This window comes from Spea bombifrons, chromosome 10 (genome assembly GCF_027358695.1).
Source record: "Spea bombifrons isolate aSpeBom1 chromosome 10, aSpeBom1.2.pri, whole genome shotgun sequence".
Classification (NCBI taxonomy): Eukaryota; Metazoa; Chordata; class Amphibia; order Anura; family Pelobatidae; genus Spea; species Spea bombifrons.
In genome coordinates, this window is record NC_071096.1 from 13,685,326 (window position 1) to 13,704,003 (window position 18,678).

Genomic DNA, 18,678 nt, shown 5'->3' on the forward strand with positions numbered 1-18,678 from the left:
GCTTTACAATGTTTCCTGTTATTACAGGCCTTCATAACTCTGGCCTCGAAAACTGCTTACATCTGATACACCATTTCCAAACTTGCACTTCACTGGCAACAATGATTTAAACGTGCTGCCAGTTTATAAATAAGCAAACAACATACGACAATAGTTTCCATCTGACGAAGAGACCGCTGAGGTCCTGAAAACTTATGTAGCATTATATATTTTTCTATGTTGGCCCAATAAAAGGTATCAGCTTTAACTAAAGAGAACAGTATTCCAGAAGTTGATGCAATAAAATATGTTAGGGAAGTCTTCGGTGGCTAGAAGCGCAGGTTGGTCTGGTAGGGCAGAGGTTAAACTGAGAGTGTTGAATTCCTTCGGGAGACAGCATTTAGTGGGCGGGGCTTCATGACCCACCCTGTGAGCGAAGCCCCTCCCCCTGTGTAGACTTACAGGATCCGGGAGACGCTGCTGTAATAACAGCAGGTGCAGCGTACAGGTAGGGAAGCATCGGCATGATCTCATTAACTCGGTGATATTGTTTCCTTTTTGGGGGGGTCTGCAATCCAAAAGGCGGTCTATACAGCACTTTATAGCTAGTCAAGATCTGGAGACCCCACTTACAGCATAAGGTGCACTTCTGTTACATTGGTATTTAAAAGGTTAAACATACTGTTACCCTGCAGTTTTACGTAAAGCGGCACGGCTTTTATTTACTAAGATTCAACATGTAATAAAACACAGCACACCTACTGAGATAAGGTTTCGCGCATGAGTGGCAGGCGGTTATTACATATTATGCGGTGCAGTTCATAGAAAGTCGTGTTTTCCTGAAACAGATGTACGCTCTGTTTGCCTTTATTTATAATTCCTCTTAATTCTAGACCCTCATTTTCTAGATAGTGCTGAAATGATCTAATGTACGTTTGAAATTCCTATACAGTATTACGCTCTGCCACCTCGGCTGGTGTGCTACTCTGTATATCCACTAACCCTGTTCATACAAATCTACCTTGACAAGCTATACCACCTTACAAAATATAAGTACTGTAGGTGCTGGATTGTCATCGTTACAAATTGGCACAAACGTTAGACCAGATTCTTATTTATGTTGGAAACAATCTGATTTAGCGTTTTCGTGTAGAACTACATATATTAGAACACTTTTGATTGATTAATATGCAAAAAAGTTAAGGCAGTATTTTAATGTATAAAGTGGATACATCTGACCCGTGAGAAAGCTTTGTTTGTATACGTATGGCTGTCCCATGTAGAAGACTTATAAATAAACTGCAATCTCTGGGTTTAGATCCCAATGTTGTTGAACAGATCAGGCAGCAGCTGAGTGACAGACAACAGAGGGTTGTAGTCAATGGCGTATATTCAGAACAAGGTCTTGTTACCAGTGGGGTACCTCAGGGATCTGTACTTGGACCCATTCTCTTTAATATTTTTACTAGTGATATTGCAGATGGTCTTGATGGAAAGGTATGTCTATTTGCTGACGACACAGGGTTGATGTTCCTGGAGGAAGAAGCCAAATGGCAAATGATTTGGGTAAACTGGAGAAATGGTCAGAGCTGTGGCAACTGGCATTTAATGTGGATAAATGCAAAGTAACGCATCTGGGGCATAAAAACCCAAGGGCAGAGTATAGAATATTTGATACTGTCCTAACCTCAGCGTGTGAGGAAAGGGATTTAGGGGTAATTATTTCTGAGGATTTAAAGGCAGGCAGGCAGGCAATGCAATAGAGCAGCAGCAAATGCTAGCAGAATGCTTGGTTGTATAGCGAGAGGTATTAGCAGTAGATAGAGGGAAGAGCTCATGCCGTTGTACAGAGCACTGGTGAGACCTCACTTGGAGTATTGTGTACAGTAATAGAGACCGTATCTCCAGAAGGATATAGATATGTTGGACAGGACAGGTTAAAGGATCTTTATATATATAGTCTGGAAGAAAGACGTGACAGGGGGGATATGATAAAAACATATAAATAATTAAAGGGAATCAACAACATAAAGGAAGAGAGTTAGTTTAAAAGGAGAAATACTACCACAACAAGAGGACATTGTTTTAAATTAGAGGGGAAAATGAGTAATATCAGAACATATTCATTTACGGAGAGGGTAGTGTATGCATGGGAGAGCTTTCCAGCAGAAGTGGTAGAGGTTTAGACATTGAAGGAGTTTTTAATCATGCATGAGGTAGACATAAGGCAACCCTAGATATAAGATAAGGTCAGGGATTAAGGAACAAGTTCAGAAATTGGGCAGACTAGATGAACCGGATGTTTCTTATCTGCCGGCACGTTGTATGTTTCTATAATGGTATGTGGTGTAAACTAGTTTACCTGTTACTGAAAAAACCCACATTGTGTATAATATATATTATTGTGTGAGATAAACCACCAAACCTGCATCTATTAACTACCAGTTCTGTCTTATTTACAAAAACACCACCGCTGGATCTCATCTTATGGTTTTGCTTCTGTAAAGCTCAAAGACAGACTGAGCAGCGGGCTCATGTACTCCGGTGCCTACTGGGGATGCCTTAACAGCCTTGGCGCTTTAAGGCCAGCGGCCGCCAAATCATGTACTTGTGGCCACCAGCTGGATACGCAAAGCCACACTTTATGCTTTTATGTATTCCCAGCGTGTGGCCACCGCCGCAGGACCCTCCATCTCCAGTGACTTGTGCCCGGTGTGTCAGATGGCCAATCCGGAACTTATGTACAGCGGAAGCTCTGCGGACACCATATTTGTGTCTTTCTATTAATGGACATGAGTTCACTTACCTTGTCTTAGAAAACATTTAGAAAGATGACGTGGTGTAAGCGTTCAGGTGATTAGTCTGTGCACCGGGAGATTACGCTGCCATCCACCGCATGCTACAGGTTGCAAAGTTGCTGAATGACAGAGTGCTCTGACTGCTTTGTTAAATCCCGTGACATATAAAGCCGATTAGTTACACAGGCCTATAATCTGTTTATATAGCTCCTGTGTTATTATTGTTAACAGAAGAATTGGGATCATGTGACCTAGCCCCTGCATAATGGGCTGCATTGTAGAATAGTGCTGAGTATCACCATATCCCATGTGGGGTGATGACTAAAGCTTAACTTGCTCTACCTTTACACATTCAATTTTATTTACAGCTACTGTTGCAAAAATGAAGGGAATCCTAACATTAGCATTGACTATATGCATCAACATAATGGTGCGGATAAAGAAGAGAGCCCTGACCCTGTGAGCTTACAATCTATTGGATTACTCAAACGTTGTTGATTGTCAGGTGAAAACCAGACAGTGTTCAACTAAGTAAGTGAACATTATATGGTTTTGTCAGACGGGATTCTGTTTGGTTCTGCATTTAAATCGATGACTCTTCAGCTTGGTTAGAGTTCCTGGAACTTAAAGAGTCTCAAGGAATTGGGGTTTATTGAGTTGAATCAGCTGAGGGCAGCCGGGGTTGCACTTTGAGTATCCAGATTGCTGGGCTGGTTTTAGGTTTGTGTCACTCCGGGAGAATCGTGTATCTAGTGTGCATCTTGCATGCACCAACACCTGCCCCAAATCCTTTACTGTATATTTAAATAATTACATTCTTAAAGTATATTTCCTCTATGACTTCCAATTCCACCATTCTATAAAATAGTTTTGTTTATTACCCCACAGTCATGTGCAGTAAGTTATTTCCTTATAATTATTCATCATACATATATTTTCTGAGGGGGTGGAATCATAAACACCCCGTGTTTTACCTCCTGATTGGGGGGTAAATTCCATTGAGCTGCATTGAGGTGCCTCAAGGGAAAACTACCAGGAGCTTTTTCTCATCTGGGGGCGTGGTTTTTGGAAGGGGTGGGGTTAACACACATAGGGACAGGACTAGCCCCAGACAGCTTTTAGTGGGTGTGGTCTGTGAGGGAAGTGGGCGTTTCCAATTATAGCTCCCACACCCAGAGAAAGAAGAAACCTGGAAAGCAGTTCTTCACCTGGAGACTCTGAGTCAGACCTGGACGGTTCCCAGGAATGCTCACCTCACTAAAAAAATTTATTGAAAGTTAGTCCTTTGAAGTGAAGAATGTGTGTTAACTGTTTAGGACAATTTTGGATAAAATTGCCATTTAGGGTGGGGGTTCCTTCTTCTGGGTCAACAGATTGGAATAAAAGGTTTAACTCAATGGACTTTAAGTCTTTTCTCAACCCATGCAACTATGTAACTCTCTCTGTTTTCTGACCTAAGTATGTCTCTGATCAAAATAATTTCCCTGCAGTCTACAAAAGCAATGAGAGGGTTCAGCAGAGCAAACCTCTAATGCCACCATTCAAACACATTCAAATCCATGCAAAGCAGGTTCAATAAAATCACAGCTTTTCCTGCCAGTAGGTCAATTACTCTGCGGATACATTCAAATCTCCCGACTGTGTGTATTATGTACAGAACCGAGGTGAAGATCTGCCTGTGAGCTACATGCACACGTCTACACGGAAATTTACATGTTTGAGTTTACATACAGTGCTGGGTCTTAATGCACAGTTGAGAAGTACATGTATTAGTTATTTAAATGACAATTCTGTACGTTGCTAGAATAATATACATCTAGTGTGATGAACATTCTGTATAGATAGCAGTATAGTATAACGTATGCACAATACATTGTTAGGGCATTGAAATGAAATGTTATGACTCAAATATTAACTGTTTAATACTCTAACTGCTAATGATGGCAACAAAACCAATCTTAATAATGACCTTTATGGAACCATTACTTGCCAAGAGGGAACCATCCATTCACCCTGACACCCTTTATTGGTGTAGAACTCTACAGCCTTGGGACGACCCTTGACCATTCCTACATATTGTTATCATCTATAAATCTCATTTGCAAACGTTTTATTATCATTTGACCCATATGTAAAAGAAATTGTTAAAGCGTACCATAACATCACCCTTTTTCCTTCTCGTATCCTAGAGGTCTGGGTGCGCTCAGTCACATGATTTTATAGACAAGCTAGATGTGAGAACTAACGGACAGCACTTAGGAGAAGCAGTCCCTCTTTGGGCTCCAAATTCCCTGCTCATCTTTCCTTCCCTGATTTCCCTTTTTATTTGGATGGTCAACAGTTACCAATGCAGATACCCCTGGCTAAATAGGACTAGTGGTGGGGGCTAACGGTACTGATCCAAACCTAGAAGATGAGCCTGGAACACAGTCTCAGAGTAAAAGATCTAGATTGTAAGCTTGCTCGAGCAGGGCCCTCCTCGCCTGTTGTCTCTGTAAGTCAATTATGTTATATACTACTTGTTATGTCCTGTCTACTCATTGTACAGCGCTATGGATTATGGTGGCACTATATAGAATCTAAATAACAATAATCAAAAGTCCGGGACAGCGGATCGCACGTGAATGTTCAGAAGATTAAATTTGTTGGATTAAACCTTTGAAATCAGACAAGTGCTTTGCAAAGTGAGGTCTGCCACAAGTTTCTGTGTCACACGTGCCAATCCTCCAGTGTCTCTCATACAATGGGACGTTAATCCGTGCTGTTGGTAACATTGTGTTGTGTTGCTAAGAGATACACCTAAACAAATGCAGAACATATTTTTGATACAAAATTGTACAATACCAAATGTAGTATGGAAAGACCATGCTGCTAAAGGAGTCACAAGAGAAACATTCTAATACTTTCATATACTTTAATGATCACAGCAGCGGTCAGAATTTGTCATTAGTATTCTTTACACACAACTATAAACAGACTGCAAACACACTGAGCCTGGTGGCGGAAGTAAACTGCGTAGGACTGTGCCGTTTTGTCGCAGTCCCCCACCCCACTAGTGTTAATGCACCAGTTTTGGAGATCAGTGATCCACTGAAAAGTATTGCTACAGGGAACCTGGTTGCCCAACTAGGGCATTATCTCCTTGCTATGCAGCAGAAGGGCATCTGCCACCTTAAGTCTAGGCCGAGATACGCCACTGACTGAGCTCTATTCTATGTCATTTCCTCTGAGGTCCTGAAAGCTTATGTAACTTAAAAAACACATTTGCCTTAACCTGTAATAATATATATATATATATATATATATATATATATACATATATGCTTCCACCCCGGTTGGTAAGTGTCTCAAGCGTGTGGTTTTAGTTGGGATTAGGAAGGATTTTGAAGACAAAACACGTGTGGGTAGGAAATGGGCGAATGTACCAGAACTGTCTAAGGCCTCAATGAGAGGACGCTGTCTTCGTTCAGTTATATCCAGGAGAATGATCAAGCACTCTCCTGTAATGGAAGCTCTGCCATCCATTTACTTTGACAGCCCATCTGTTTATACCCTATGTTCTCTTGTGTTGCACCCCATCCCTGTGGTTTTCACAAGGATTAAAGGTTCACGGACCCTGTACACCCCTAATGTTGGTTGGATCCCAGCAATGCCCGTCGACAATTGAAACTGTGTCGCTACGAACATCGGTGGTGGTCACTGAGAGGGAGCTCATTTGGGAACTCTGTTTTTTATTACCAATCTGGAGGAACGGGGTTACCCAGCCGCGGCCATGGAACTCTGGTCCGGCTATCGCGCTATTCCCAGGGTAGCTGCGGACGCTGTCGCTCAGGGTCCCGATGTCAGATCACGTTGCTTTTTGGACCATAATATCTTCTGACCCTGAGCTCTCCAATGGTACCCCGGGATTGACTCAGCTCCCTCGGGATCGCCCCAAAATAGCGGCTCTTTTTCAGGTGGGCATTGCTGGCCATAGAACTGTATGGAGGCGCCGGGCCGTCTGGGAGGTGATGAGATTATACCGTTAATCCTATCATGTTTGTGTGTATAAATGCCTGTGCTGTCCTCAATACAGTCATTTATGTTTTACCCCTACACTAAGTCTCGGCTAGTGCTCGGGGAAACATGAAGGGTTAATCCCTTGAGCAGAGACAAGGAAGATATCTATGGCGGAGCTACTCAGTCCGAGTACGGGTCTCAGTCACATTTACTACATCAAAACCACTGGCTAACCCGAGCGCTCTGTAGATGGAACATCTGAGGTTCAGGTCTTTCAAGATGCCAAGTTAGAGTCATAATCATAAGTGGCAAATTATTATAATATTGATTATAAATATATGGCTTGCATTCACATCAAAAATTCTTTTTTATCTCACAATTAAATATCTGTTCTGTTTTCCTTGATATACAATGCTATTGAATGCCTGCCAAATAACACATCAGACCAAAATTGGCACACTCAACAATGTGATGTTTGCTATAAACTCCTGCAATCCAAATACAACACTAGTTTTTATGCAGAACAGAACAGAAGACAATTCATAGGTGCAAATGGATGATCCTTAACCTGATCTACTAAATTCCCTACACCTTCACAATAATGCGATAAGAGCAATAACAAAGAACATCATTCAAACACCTCAACAAATGTCCTTGTTGTAGGAATTACCACTTAAAGGGACACGCTAGTGTCCCAGACAGCCTCTCCAACAAAGAATGCAATGTTCGTACTTACGTATGCATTCATTAACGCTGAAAATTCAACAAAAATTACTTTCCGGAGAAGCTGCAGCTCTAGATCTGCAACTCACATAACCCGGCACTATTAGGACAAAGAATCCTGATCCAGAGAGATGCGTAACAAAGACAGTCTTCTTTATGTGAATATTGGGACTGGATATATTAGGTCTGCCACCAGTGCACCTGAAGGGCATATTGGGGTCAATTATTGCAAATTTTCATCAATTATTTTTTCATCAAGTGATTTTTCTAAAGTTAGTCATTTTTAAACATTTTTGTGTTAGAGGAAGCGCCACACCACTAGACCCGCTGCTCGAGGCCACAATATGCCACTGCCTTTAGTCTTATTCTAGATGACTTTCACCTATAGACCTGGTTGCTCGAGAGTTCTCAATTACTATAAATGTAGATACAATAGCACAATAGTTACGTATTGTTGATTTTGTGTCTCTTTGTGCTTAAGGGACTAGTAGGCAGGCTATTGACAGTAGAACTGGACTCTTAATACCAACTGAGCCGACAAAGATATTAGGTTCAAATTTCTTGAACGTGTCTAGCAGGACCGGCCTAGCCATCGGGCACACCAGGCAAATGGTTGGTGAGCCAGTGGCTTTGTCCTGTGTCATTATCACAGTACTTATGGCCAGTCCACTGCTTTAATGTTGCTGCTGGAGACATGGGCTGCATGCCACAATAGTCTAGGTGTCTGCGTAAAGCTGTACCAGGACCTAGTCTCTCTCTCTTATATATATATATATATATATATATATATACCTAGATATATATATACTCACTGGTCATCGACAGTAAGGGACACAATATACTTTTTGTGAGTGATAAGAGTCTGACAATGCATCCTAACCTGAGCCTTGATTCCTCTTGTCAGCCCTGCAGAGTTTCCCTACGTGCCCAAAAATAACGGAGGTTTCATTCTAATTCTGCAGATAATTCTTACAACATTTCTCAGGGAGCTGCTTTTTTTGTCATTGCATCTAGGGTTCAAAATAGATAATTTCTTTGCAGGTTAGCTATTAGCTTTGGTATTGAAATTAGAGGTAACAAACATAGAAGAAACATTGACCCCACACCCTAAAGAGCATGATGTCGGCTTCAGGCGGTACCATTATAACATATCCCAAAATGAAAAAAAACTTTGTTATTATTTAGTTATTCATAATCCTAGCACAAAACATTTTTTTTCCACAAAACACCATTTTACACTATAACACTAATTTAGAAAGTCACATAACCTGTTTTCCTTTTTACAGATTTATTTCCGGGAAAGTTTAGCACACTCAACAATATAAATAACCATGTTTCTAATTCTGCATTTAATGACAAAAGTGTTAAATTAAGCATAATAGGTAAAACAGCACCTTTAACCCTTTCAGTGTTAACCATATACGTTTGTCAAAATGAATCCAAGATGCTCTGTATCTCATAGGTGGTTGTGCTGTAGGTTCCCCTCCTAGCGTTATATATATATATATATGTAATCTATGTTATACAGGATCTCTTCCATAAGGAATATATATATATATATATATATATATACACATATATATATACTACTAATAGGGTAGGAGTTATCTGGTTTCCTATCCGGTCTGGCATATATGGGAAAATAATCGGGACAAAATTATGTTTTTTTTTGGTTTTATCATTATATCTAGTAATCAATTGCATGGATTATCTTAAATCTTAAAATCTTAAAGTTTAACTTGTCCTGAAAAATAAATATGAGCTTCCCTACGTAAAGTATAAGTAGTTATAAACTACAGCAAAACTACAGAAACTGGCCCAGACTCACGGAAAGATGTGTCCTGACCCCAGGCACTGAAACGGTTGAAGGGATTTGAGTATAAGCCTCTCATTTAATTCCAAGGGTGAAAATTCTTGTTCCATGCACACCCTTGTTGTTCTTGTTTAATAATATACCCTTTTATTCCGCCAGTAGAGATGGCAGGTGTCTATACATTGTTCGTTTGACCTGACAAACCTGTAAGTTCTCGTAGTGGAGTAAGTTGTGTTACACTTGTATCGGCTCCCATCAAAGCCATTCTCCACAATTATTGTTAAAAACAGTCCTCATTCCTAAACAAACCTCATGCACTTAGTCATTATATATATATATATATATAATTGGATGAGTTTGGTGTGGAAGAACGTGACCGGCCACACAGAGCCCTGACCTCAACCCCATTGAACATCTTTGGGATGAACTGTAACCAAGATTGCGAGCAGGGTCTTCTCATCCAACATCAGTGCCGGACCCCACAAATGCTCTACTGTATGAACGGACAAAATTCCCACAGAAACTCTCCAAAATCTTGTGGAAATCCTTCCCATAAGAGTGGAAGCTGTTATAGCTGCAAAGGGGGGACCGACTACATATTAATGTCTATGTATTGAGAAAGCAATGTCATAGAAGTCTCTGCTGGTGTAATGGTCAGGTGTCCCAATTCTTTTGTACATATAGTATATACCGTATATATAATTGATACGACCGAGATCCTTCTACATACAGGAATACTTTATTCAGTTTTCCTGGTACCGTTTTAAAATTATGAGTGGGGGAAGCAATTAAGCCTCGCACTCTTCTTGTCTGGGTTCCTGTATCTACTAAGCAAAAATAGAACATGCTATTCCTGTTCATATAAGGTTTGTTTAAGTTGATACCTCTGGACTTCAAAAATGTGTTTCTTTTACCAAAAAAGTTAAATTTTAATTACGGTAACTTTGAAATTACAGAAATACAGTAGACTTTGGTGTTTGGTGCGTTTTGGCAGTAGATGTCATTACATCTTTTATTACTGCGGAGACGACTAATGTCTTAATAGAAGACCTAAGAAAGATCTCGGAAATATATTTCAGAAGTTTGGATTTTTGTCGTTAGCTTTCTATTGTCGTACGGTTTTCTAGAACTGGTGGTAGCTGCAGTGACCAAGCCACGCGTTCCAAAGCACGAAAACTTTCCAAAGCTCTATTTACTTATCTGTTCTTGTCCAAATACACACAGTGACGCTGCAGAGTGACAAGTGCACGACGGCCATGGTGGGAATCTTAACTCCTTCATTACCAAAGGCTTTAGACCAAGTTTGTAATATAGTACTTATAACATAGAATGCGACGGCAGACAAGAACCATTCAAGCCATCTAGTATGCCCAGCCTCTGATTAGTTTCCATAGTCCCTGGCCGAACCTTGTGTCCAGGGCCGGCCTTAGGGGTGTGCGACCTGTGCGACCGCAGGGTAGCAGGGCCGCCTGCCCGGGACTTAACTTAAAACATCGGGGTTTTTTGGGGGGTTTTTTAACTTTATTTAACATCATTCATGTTAAATAAAGTTTTTAAAAAAACCGATGCTTTAATCTAAGTCCCAGGCAGGGGCGCCGAGCGCTTGCTCGTGGAGTTCTCAGCAACCGCTCAACGCCCCTTACTCTCCGTGACTTCGTCGCGGTGCCGGCATCTCATGTTGAGCGCCGGACTATTCCGGCACTTAACATGAAATGCCGGCACCGCGGCAGAGCGAGAAGACGGATGCCTCCCGCTCTCACCGCAGGACTCCGGCAACAAGGTAAGTGAGGGGGGGGGGTGTAGTTTGAAGGGGCAGAGGGGGGGGGGGTGTAGTTTGAAGGGACAGAGGGGGGGTGTAGTTTAAAGGGGCAGAGGGGGGTGTAGTTTGAAGGGGCAGAGGGGGGTGTAGTTTGAAGGGGCAGAGGGGGGGGTGTAATTTGAAGGGGCAGAGGGGGGGTGTAGTTTGAAGGGGCAGGGGGGGTGTAGTTTGAAGGGGCAGAGGGGGGGTGTAGTTTGAAGGGGCAGGGGGGGGTAGTTTGAAGGGGCAAAGGGGGGGGTGTAGTTTGAAGGGGCAGGGGGGGTAGTTTGAAGGGGCAGAGGGGGGGTAGTGAGGGGGAGGCGCCAGAGGAGTAGTCCGCACAGGGCGCACCAACGCCTAAGGCCGGCTATGCTTGTGTCTTTGCAAGTTCTATAAATGAACATAGATGCTTGGTTGGAGTGAGGTGCAATCAAGTGACTCTTTTGGAACTAAAACTCCAAAATGTTCATCCATTTTCTGGATATCAGCAAACTATTATGCCATCAAGGTGAATGTGGGCTTCAGCCATCAGTGGCTAGGCACATATAATACGTAAACACACATCATCTTTCGAGGCATGTCTGGAGGTCACATAGGCCGTGCCGCTGGTCACCTTGGTAGTTGATGTCTATTTGATTAGAGTCACAGTTTTCTGTCTGTTCTATGCTAATTCTTAGAGTGATCAGATGTTTTTTTTTGATGATCGTGATCTCTTTAGAAGATTGTTAGAGTAGATAACAGCTCAGGGTACGTCTGCTATGTAAAAACCTGTTTTTATGTAATTCCTTTATCTGCGCATCTAGAGGCTGTTATTGCAGGCAGTCATGATATTTTTGGTGTCTTGACCTGCCCAACCATCTCATCAGTGTTTATAGCAATTCTGAAGGATCTCTTCTTGTCCAATCAAGTCCTTTCCTCCATAGACTTTCATTAGTCAATATGGTGTGTTGATTAGAACTGGGCCATTTTATTGTTTCCCGCAGGCAGTATGATAAGGAGTCATGGAGTTTGTCTAGTAGATTGGCCTGTGATAATAGCGGTGGAACGCATACAAATGGTTAATCTGTAGCTATAAAAAATGACATCTGTTTTAAAAAAAGAAATCAGCACAATATTCTCGAAAACTCACTTATAATGTGATGCTAGTAATACAAAACTAATGGGAGCTTCTCTTTAAGAATAGTATGCCTACTAGGGATTAGATAAAATACTCTATGCCCTACGTATCGACTCATGTTAGAAATAACTTACAAACAATTTGTATTCTATGTTCATGGAACTAAAAATCAGTTCTAAGAACAAACCAAGAAACACACTAACACACACTCACTCTTAACTGTGAGTGAGCTTTCCCGCCGTCCTCCTCCGTCCTCACACCGTCACTGATTCCGGCAAATGCTAGTTGAATACATACGAAGAATGAAATTGTTACCAATTGTTTTCTGTCTTCATGTCACCATCATGTACCGTCAGCCTGTATTTTTTTTAATATACTTATTTATTATTTATATTTATAAGTACAAAATGTATAGAATTGAGTTGTTATGGTTGCCCTTGGCCAACCCTGGTTTTGATTTAGGTAATTCAGAATGTGACGTACGATCTATATTTTTTTAATATTGAAATACAAAATCGACATTCCAAGATATGTGATCTTTATTTTTGTGACCCCAGTTTTATGTGAGCGTATGTAAACATTTGTCATAGACCCGGGAATGTAGTATGAACCTTTGCTCTCTGCGGCTGAGATGGAAATGAGTTATTTGCTTGGTGTTGCAATCAGGATATAGTGAGGACGTCGGGTCACATGATCACAAGGAAATCGTGTCTCCAACTGATTCAATCCCGCTGCTGTAGTGTTTGAGATGAGACACGATGAAGGCCGTGTGTGAGCGTCTCCTCCTCGTGGGACCCTCAGCCTCCTTATCAGATGGGACACAAGTTGGGCTAAACTTAATTAACACAAATGATACAGTTCATAGATTTAAGATGTATGTATATATATATATATATATATATGTATATTATTTATTGTTTTATATATCGCCATCAGATTCCTCAGCGTTGTACTAAGGGTAGACAGGACATAACAATTAGTATATAACATAACAAGACGACATACAGAAACAACAGGTGTTTGTGTGTGTGTATATATAGTCATTAACAACATTAATGCCAACTTTTTGCCAACTTAATGCATTAAGTGGGTTTCTCTTTTATTGTAAATACTTATGTTTAGGTTTGTGAGCTAGCCGATAGCATTGGTTCCTTCAACACCTCCCCATATACTTTTCTTATAAACTTAAAAGAAAGAGAAATTTGAAGACGTGTCATGAGCTAAAACTAGACGGTCAGAAGCATGCATGCATTATAAGTTTACTGAGAGGGTGGTACATAAGTGGGACAGCCTTCCAGCAGAAGTGGTTGCGATGAATACAGTGAGTAAAGTAAAACATACAACGGATAGAAATCCAAGTAAGCATTGTGCAGACTTGTTGAGCCGAAGGGTTTGTATGTTTCTAGAAGGACCAGGAGTGGGGAGATCTGGGGCCAGCCCCGGAAGGTTCCCAGGTATGGTCATACTTCTGGAAGTCATTTCACAAATAGACGGTTTCATTTTCACATTACAAGAAATGCATTGACGTGAAAGTTCTTTGCATTGATGTGCAAGACAAAGAGTCACGGCAGATGTGATCAGAGGAAGGCATTCGTAGATCATAGCGTATAAAGAGTCATATAATGCAGCGCGGCAATCGCTGGTCAAATGGGGAAAGTGGCCAATGTGCCAAGCGTATTTTAGCAACGAGTAGCCACGGAGAGGTAAGCGAGGTGTGAAATAAAAATTGAAAACGGCAACATAGTAGACAGGCACTTCCTGGTCCATACCTGGGAGCTCTCAGGGTTTGACCCGGAGTCTCAGAGTTTTTGCCCCAATCTCAAGGTCTCGCAATGAAAGGGCAGATTCTCAGGGCCACACAGGCTGAAACTGACTCCTTCCTATTCTACGCTGCTGTGATCATATACGAGACACCCAATCGGTGCCTTTACTGCCAGTATGCTGCGGCTGATATCCCTGCTTGAATGCAGGTGACTCAATGTAATGTATCTTTAAATAATGAGAAATGAAGGTTTCCTTGAGACCATTTGGTTAACACATTTGGTGAATCATTGCATATAATGGGCTACTAAAGAGTTAATATGTCAAGAGTCTCTGCTCATTTAGAATGTTCTCAGGTATTCTGGTGGCCCAACAGTTCCCAGGGAGCAGAGGAGCCGAGCCACCAGGCCACGTATGCATGAAGACATATATCTGATATATAAGATACTGCGTTACCGCGTCGCACAGATTTGCTCTTGAACTCTGTATGTGTTCTTTCAGGAAAATGTTCAATTTGTCTGGGTTGGTAAATAGTAAATGACATCTTACGTGACAAAAGAACGGCCAGCAGACCGGTGGAAAGTTCTCTTCCACGTTGTATTCTCTGTTCTGCATCATTGGCCGAGTAGAACTGGATGCAGGTTGCGTGAGTCCCGAACAATAGCTTTATTTTACTTTCCATGTTGGTGTTTAGAAAGTATTAGTAAATGTTTCCCTAGTGTATCCCGGACACCAGAGCGTTATAGAAAAGGCCGGACGTGTATGCATGCTTCGCTCAGGATCATATAGCTCTTTTCTTAAGTATTTAAGTATTTATTGGATACTTTGCATCAGATTTGGACATGTACACATTTTAAATGTTAGAACAAGAGGTCATAATCCAAAACTAGAGGGTCGGAGGCTTCGATGTTAACATACGGAAGTCTTACTTTACTCAGAGGGTGGTAGATAAGTGGAACAGCATACCAGCAGAAGTGGCAGATGCGAACATGGCAGGGAATTTTAACATGTATGGGACAGGCATAAAACTAAACCAAGGACTGATAAATGTTGGGTCTTTACAGTAATTAGATGGGCCGAATGGTTATTATATGACCTTTTTTACACCCCGCATCGCCTTATTTATGTGTTTAAATCAATTTAACATACTTTATTATTATGTGTAATCAGCATAGGCATGTTAAATACATGGTTATACAACCTTGCCTCCCCAGCTGTTGGGGACTATAAATCCCATGATGCGTAGCCATTCCCTTCCTTGTTTCTCTTTTGCGTGCGTTTGCAATGTCCAATACGTAGAATCCCTGAAATAAGGTGAGAGTCATTACCTGTGCTGCTAGCGTGTTTGCTGTTAGATTACCCGGCCAATATTAGGTTACACCCTTCAAAGAGAACGTTATTAAAGTATCTCCAGGATTATAGAACACTTAAAGGAGACTAAGGGGGTTATCCATTAATCACAGCCACAGCCCTCTGGCATCAATATTTGCCTGCAGTGCTCGGCGTTTTAAATTCCCTGGGACGTTTTGTAGAGAAGGTAATTGATCGTTATTGATCTCTGGTGCTCTTAATGCTAATTTAATGTTTATTACCTTTTTTTTCTTTCTGTGGATGGAGGAAACAGAATTCTAGCGCTCGGGTTCTTCCCTGCCTTTTGGCTGGCTGAGTATTTACCCAACACAGGAATAACACAGTCCCCTGACGTAATTCATTCTATGCCACACATTACAGGTTACAGAACACAGAAAATGATAGTTTCGTTCTTTTTTTTTTTATTTTAAATAACATAGATCGTAGGTAGGTAGATGGCCGTCACACATGTTAGTGGTATTTTATTGCACCTGGCCAGAATTTACCATGCATGTGTTAATACTTTCCCACAGGTGGCAAGGTGTTTTCCATGTAAAAATCAGATAAAGATGACATAAAGATAAATGGGTTATTTCAGTATTTATTTGCCCCCCCCCCATTTGCCCAGGGCCAGACTGGGTACGAAGAGATAGCCCCGACACTTTCAGGCCTGCGGCCGCCAATGCTATTTGTGTGGGTTTTCATGCTCATGCAGGTGGGCATCTCCATCAACTGGAGCGGCAGATCGGCTGGTAACAAGGGAGATCGCTGATCCCAAACCGGCCTATTTATGCTACGGCTGTTCCCCTGCTTTTGTTTAATGTCACTGACAACAATCATAAAAAACAGAGTTTTATGAAATGTTTAATTCTGTGCTCAAGTATAATATTTGCTGATATTATTTAAAGCTTCATTTTATTTTTAGTAATTTTATCCTGAAAATATTATATGTTTTTTTTTGTAATTTTAACCTAATAATAACGATGCTTAGAGGATGCAGCGGGAGCTGGTCTGGGTCGCTCTGTGACCCAGAGAGCTCCAAAAAGCTTTTCCCTTCTCTCAACCCCTCTGATTAAAGAGAGCCTGGCATCATACTCTGGCGCCCTCTGGTGGTAATTTACTATTGCTACATAAGGAGCAAGAAACAAAGACAATAGATAGTAAGAAACGTAAGATTTGACTGCAGATAAGAACTATTCAGCGCATCTAGTCTAGCGTTCTCCTTGGTCTTCACCTGTATGCGTGAAAATGTTGTGTTGTTTGCTTCAATGCAGGAATGGATATTAATTGCATTTCTTTATAAAGTGCCGGCAGATTCCGCAGGATCGTCCAAATAACTTGTGATACTTTTAGTAAATAGAGTCATTTCTTTGGAGGGTTATTTAATGTGAATTCACTTTGGGTGACATATCCACAAACAAAGAAAGAAAGGTTGGAATGCAGCACTCAGGCTTGAGAAAGACCTGTGTGTCGAAACGTTGCCTGCGTGAAATAAACTCACCTTATCATTTGAGTGCTTTGAATGTTTCTATTCTATTTCCTCATATTTCTTATATAATATTTTGTATTCTGCCTTTTGCAGTGATTTCCGGAACTGAGGTAAAAGTACGCTACCCCTTTTCTCGGATATGGATCAAAGGGAGACTCCAGGAAGGTCCTCCCCAAGCCAAAGGTTAAAAAGGGGGTACAAAAGCGCAAACAGAACACCTTCTCCCTTGATCAGTGAACCTCAGGAAATGATGGGAAAAGCCCATGAACTCTTCCAGCTCTGTGATAAAGAGGAGAAAGGGTTAATCACAAAGCGAGACCTACAGGTAAAGTGCCCTCTGGTATTTAGATCAGTTTTATAGATGATAAATATGGCGCATGGGAAACCAAGGTGATCAAAAAGTCTCATAGAAATCTTACGCAATGACACTGGGAATTACAGATAACATATTTAGAGACACAACACTGTAGAGGACAACCAAATGTAAACATGTGCAAGTAAGATCGAAAAAATACATTTATACTCTTACATTCCAGACACCCCTAGGCACGCTGGCCGCTGGAATCCCTATACTGAAAATAAATCAGAACTCATTATAGGATGATATATCCGTAAGACATTGGAAGCATGAGAACAACGAAGATAGCTTATTCAAAAGACATGGTGCACAGGGGGCAGTGGTTGAGGTTACCATAAAGCTCGTCTTCCCTCTACATTGCACTGTATGCACACATTTTACATTTTTTACAATATCGCTGATAAGCGATATATATTTTCAAATCCCAGGATCCTTACAAAGCCCCACAAGCGAGTTACATGTTCATGCTCTCGTAGAGTGCAGCCGGTTATAACCAGCCGGTGGCCACGCGCTGCAGTATGTGGGGCTGTCGGCATTTGCCGGGTGTGCTAGATGGTCAGCCCAGGCTCCAGGGTAATGGAAGCAATCTGTTTTACTTGATTACTTAATTATAATGAGTAATCAGGGAGAAATACACATTTTGAAATGTAACATTAAAATCATAATTTCTGCAAATGTCCAAACCCTTTGGCTGGAAAATCTTGTCTTGTGACACAAAACGGGCACTGAAAGGTTATCCATAAACACTAAAGCAAAGTCCTTTAGAAGTTACTGCTGTTTTTATCAGACAATAGAATAAAGCAACAGATCTGGTAAGTGCAATGAATGTTTTAATGTTTTAATTGAAACAGCACCTTTAATAGATTAAATTAGCATTTAATAAAAAAAAGACATAGAAAAGTACAAAAAGAAGCAGAAATCATGCATTTTATGTGTATGTGGATGAAAATCTGGCAAGTGAACCTGCAGTAACGGCCTTGACAGTGTGATTGATGGTATTTGACGATAACCTCCATGAATCTTTGCAGCGGTTGCAGAATGAGTTACCCCTCACCCCGGAGCAGCTGGAAGCCGTGTTTGATAGCCTGGATCAGAGTAATAATGGCTACCTCACACCTGTGGAGTTCAGCCTGGGGCTTGGTAAGATCTCAGTTGACCATCCTGTGCTTTTTATTTTATATTTCCACCCGTCTGACACTGAGCTCATGTTACTTGTACCACACGTGACACAGATGTGACTGTTGCACAGGGGGTACCTGTCTCAAGTCCCTCTTAGCTCTGCATCTTCTCTGGCATTGTCTTGATGATCCATTGGGGGAACAAAAGCTTCTCATTTATTTTTCCTTGCTGGTTTACGATGGCGCATACTTCGGAAAACTGTGACGAAGAAGAGAAGGGGCACATATCTTATTGTTACCTTATTCAAGATCAACTGGTATTACAGAGGGCACTTATAGAAATTGGGGAGGAGAGGTGGTGGCCAAAATAATCAT

General features: G+C 41.3%; 1 protein-coding gene across 2 annotated transcripts in view; it reads left to right on the forward strand.

The window, feature by feature from the left end:
• The first annotated feature begins 426 nt into the window (after positions 1–426).
• Positions 427–18,678, forward strand: part of CRACR2B (calcium release activated channel regulator 2B) — a 247,844-nt gene continuing 229,592 nt past the window's right edge. For both annotated transcript variants that reach the window (XM_053448622.1, XM_053448621.1), the window contains exons 1-3: positions 427–487; positions 16,921–17,152; positions 18,214–18,325. In XM_053448622.1, coding sequence (XP_053304597.1) covers positions 16,967–17,152; positions 18,214–18,325 — 298 coding nt within the window. In that variant the 5' untranslated portion in view covers positions 427–487; positions 16,921–16,966. The remainder of the gene's footprint in view (positions 488–16,920; positions 17,153–18,213; positions 18,326–18,678) is intronic.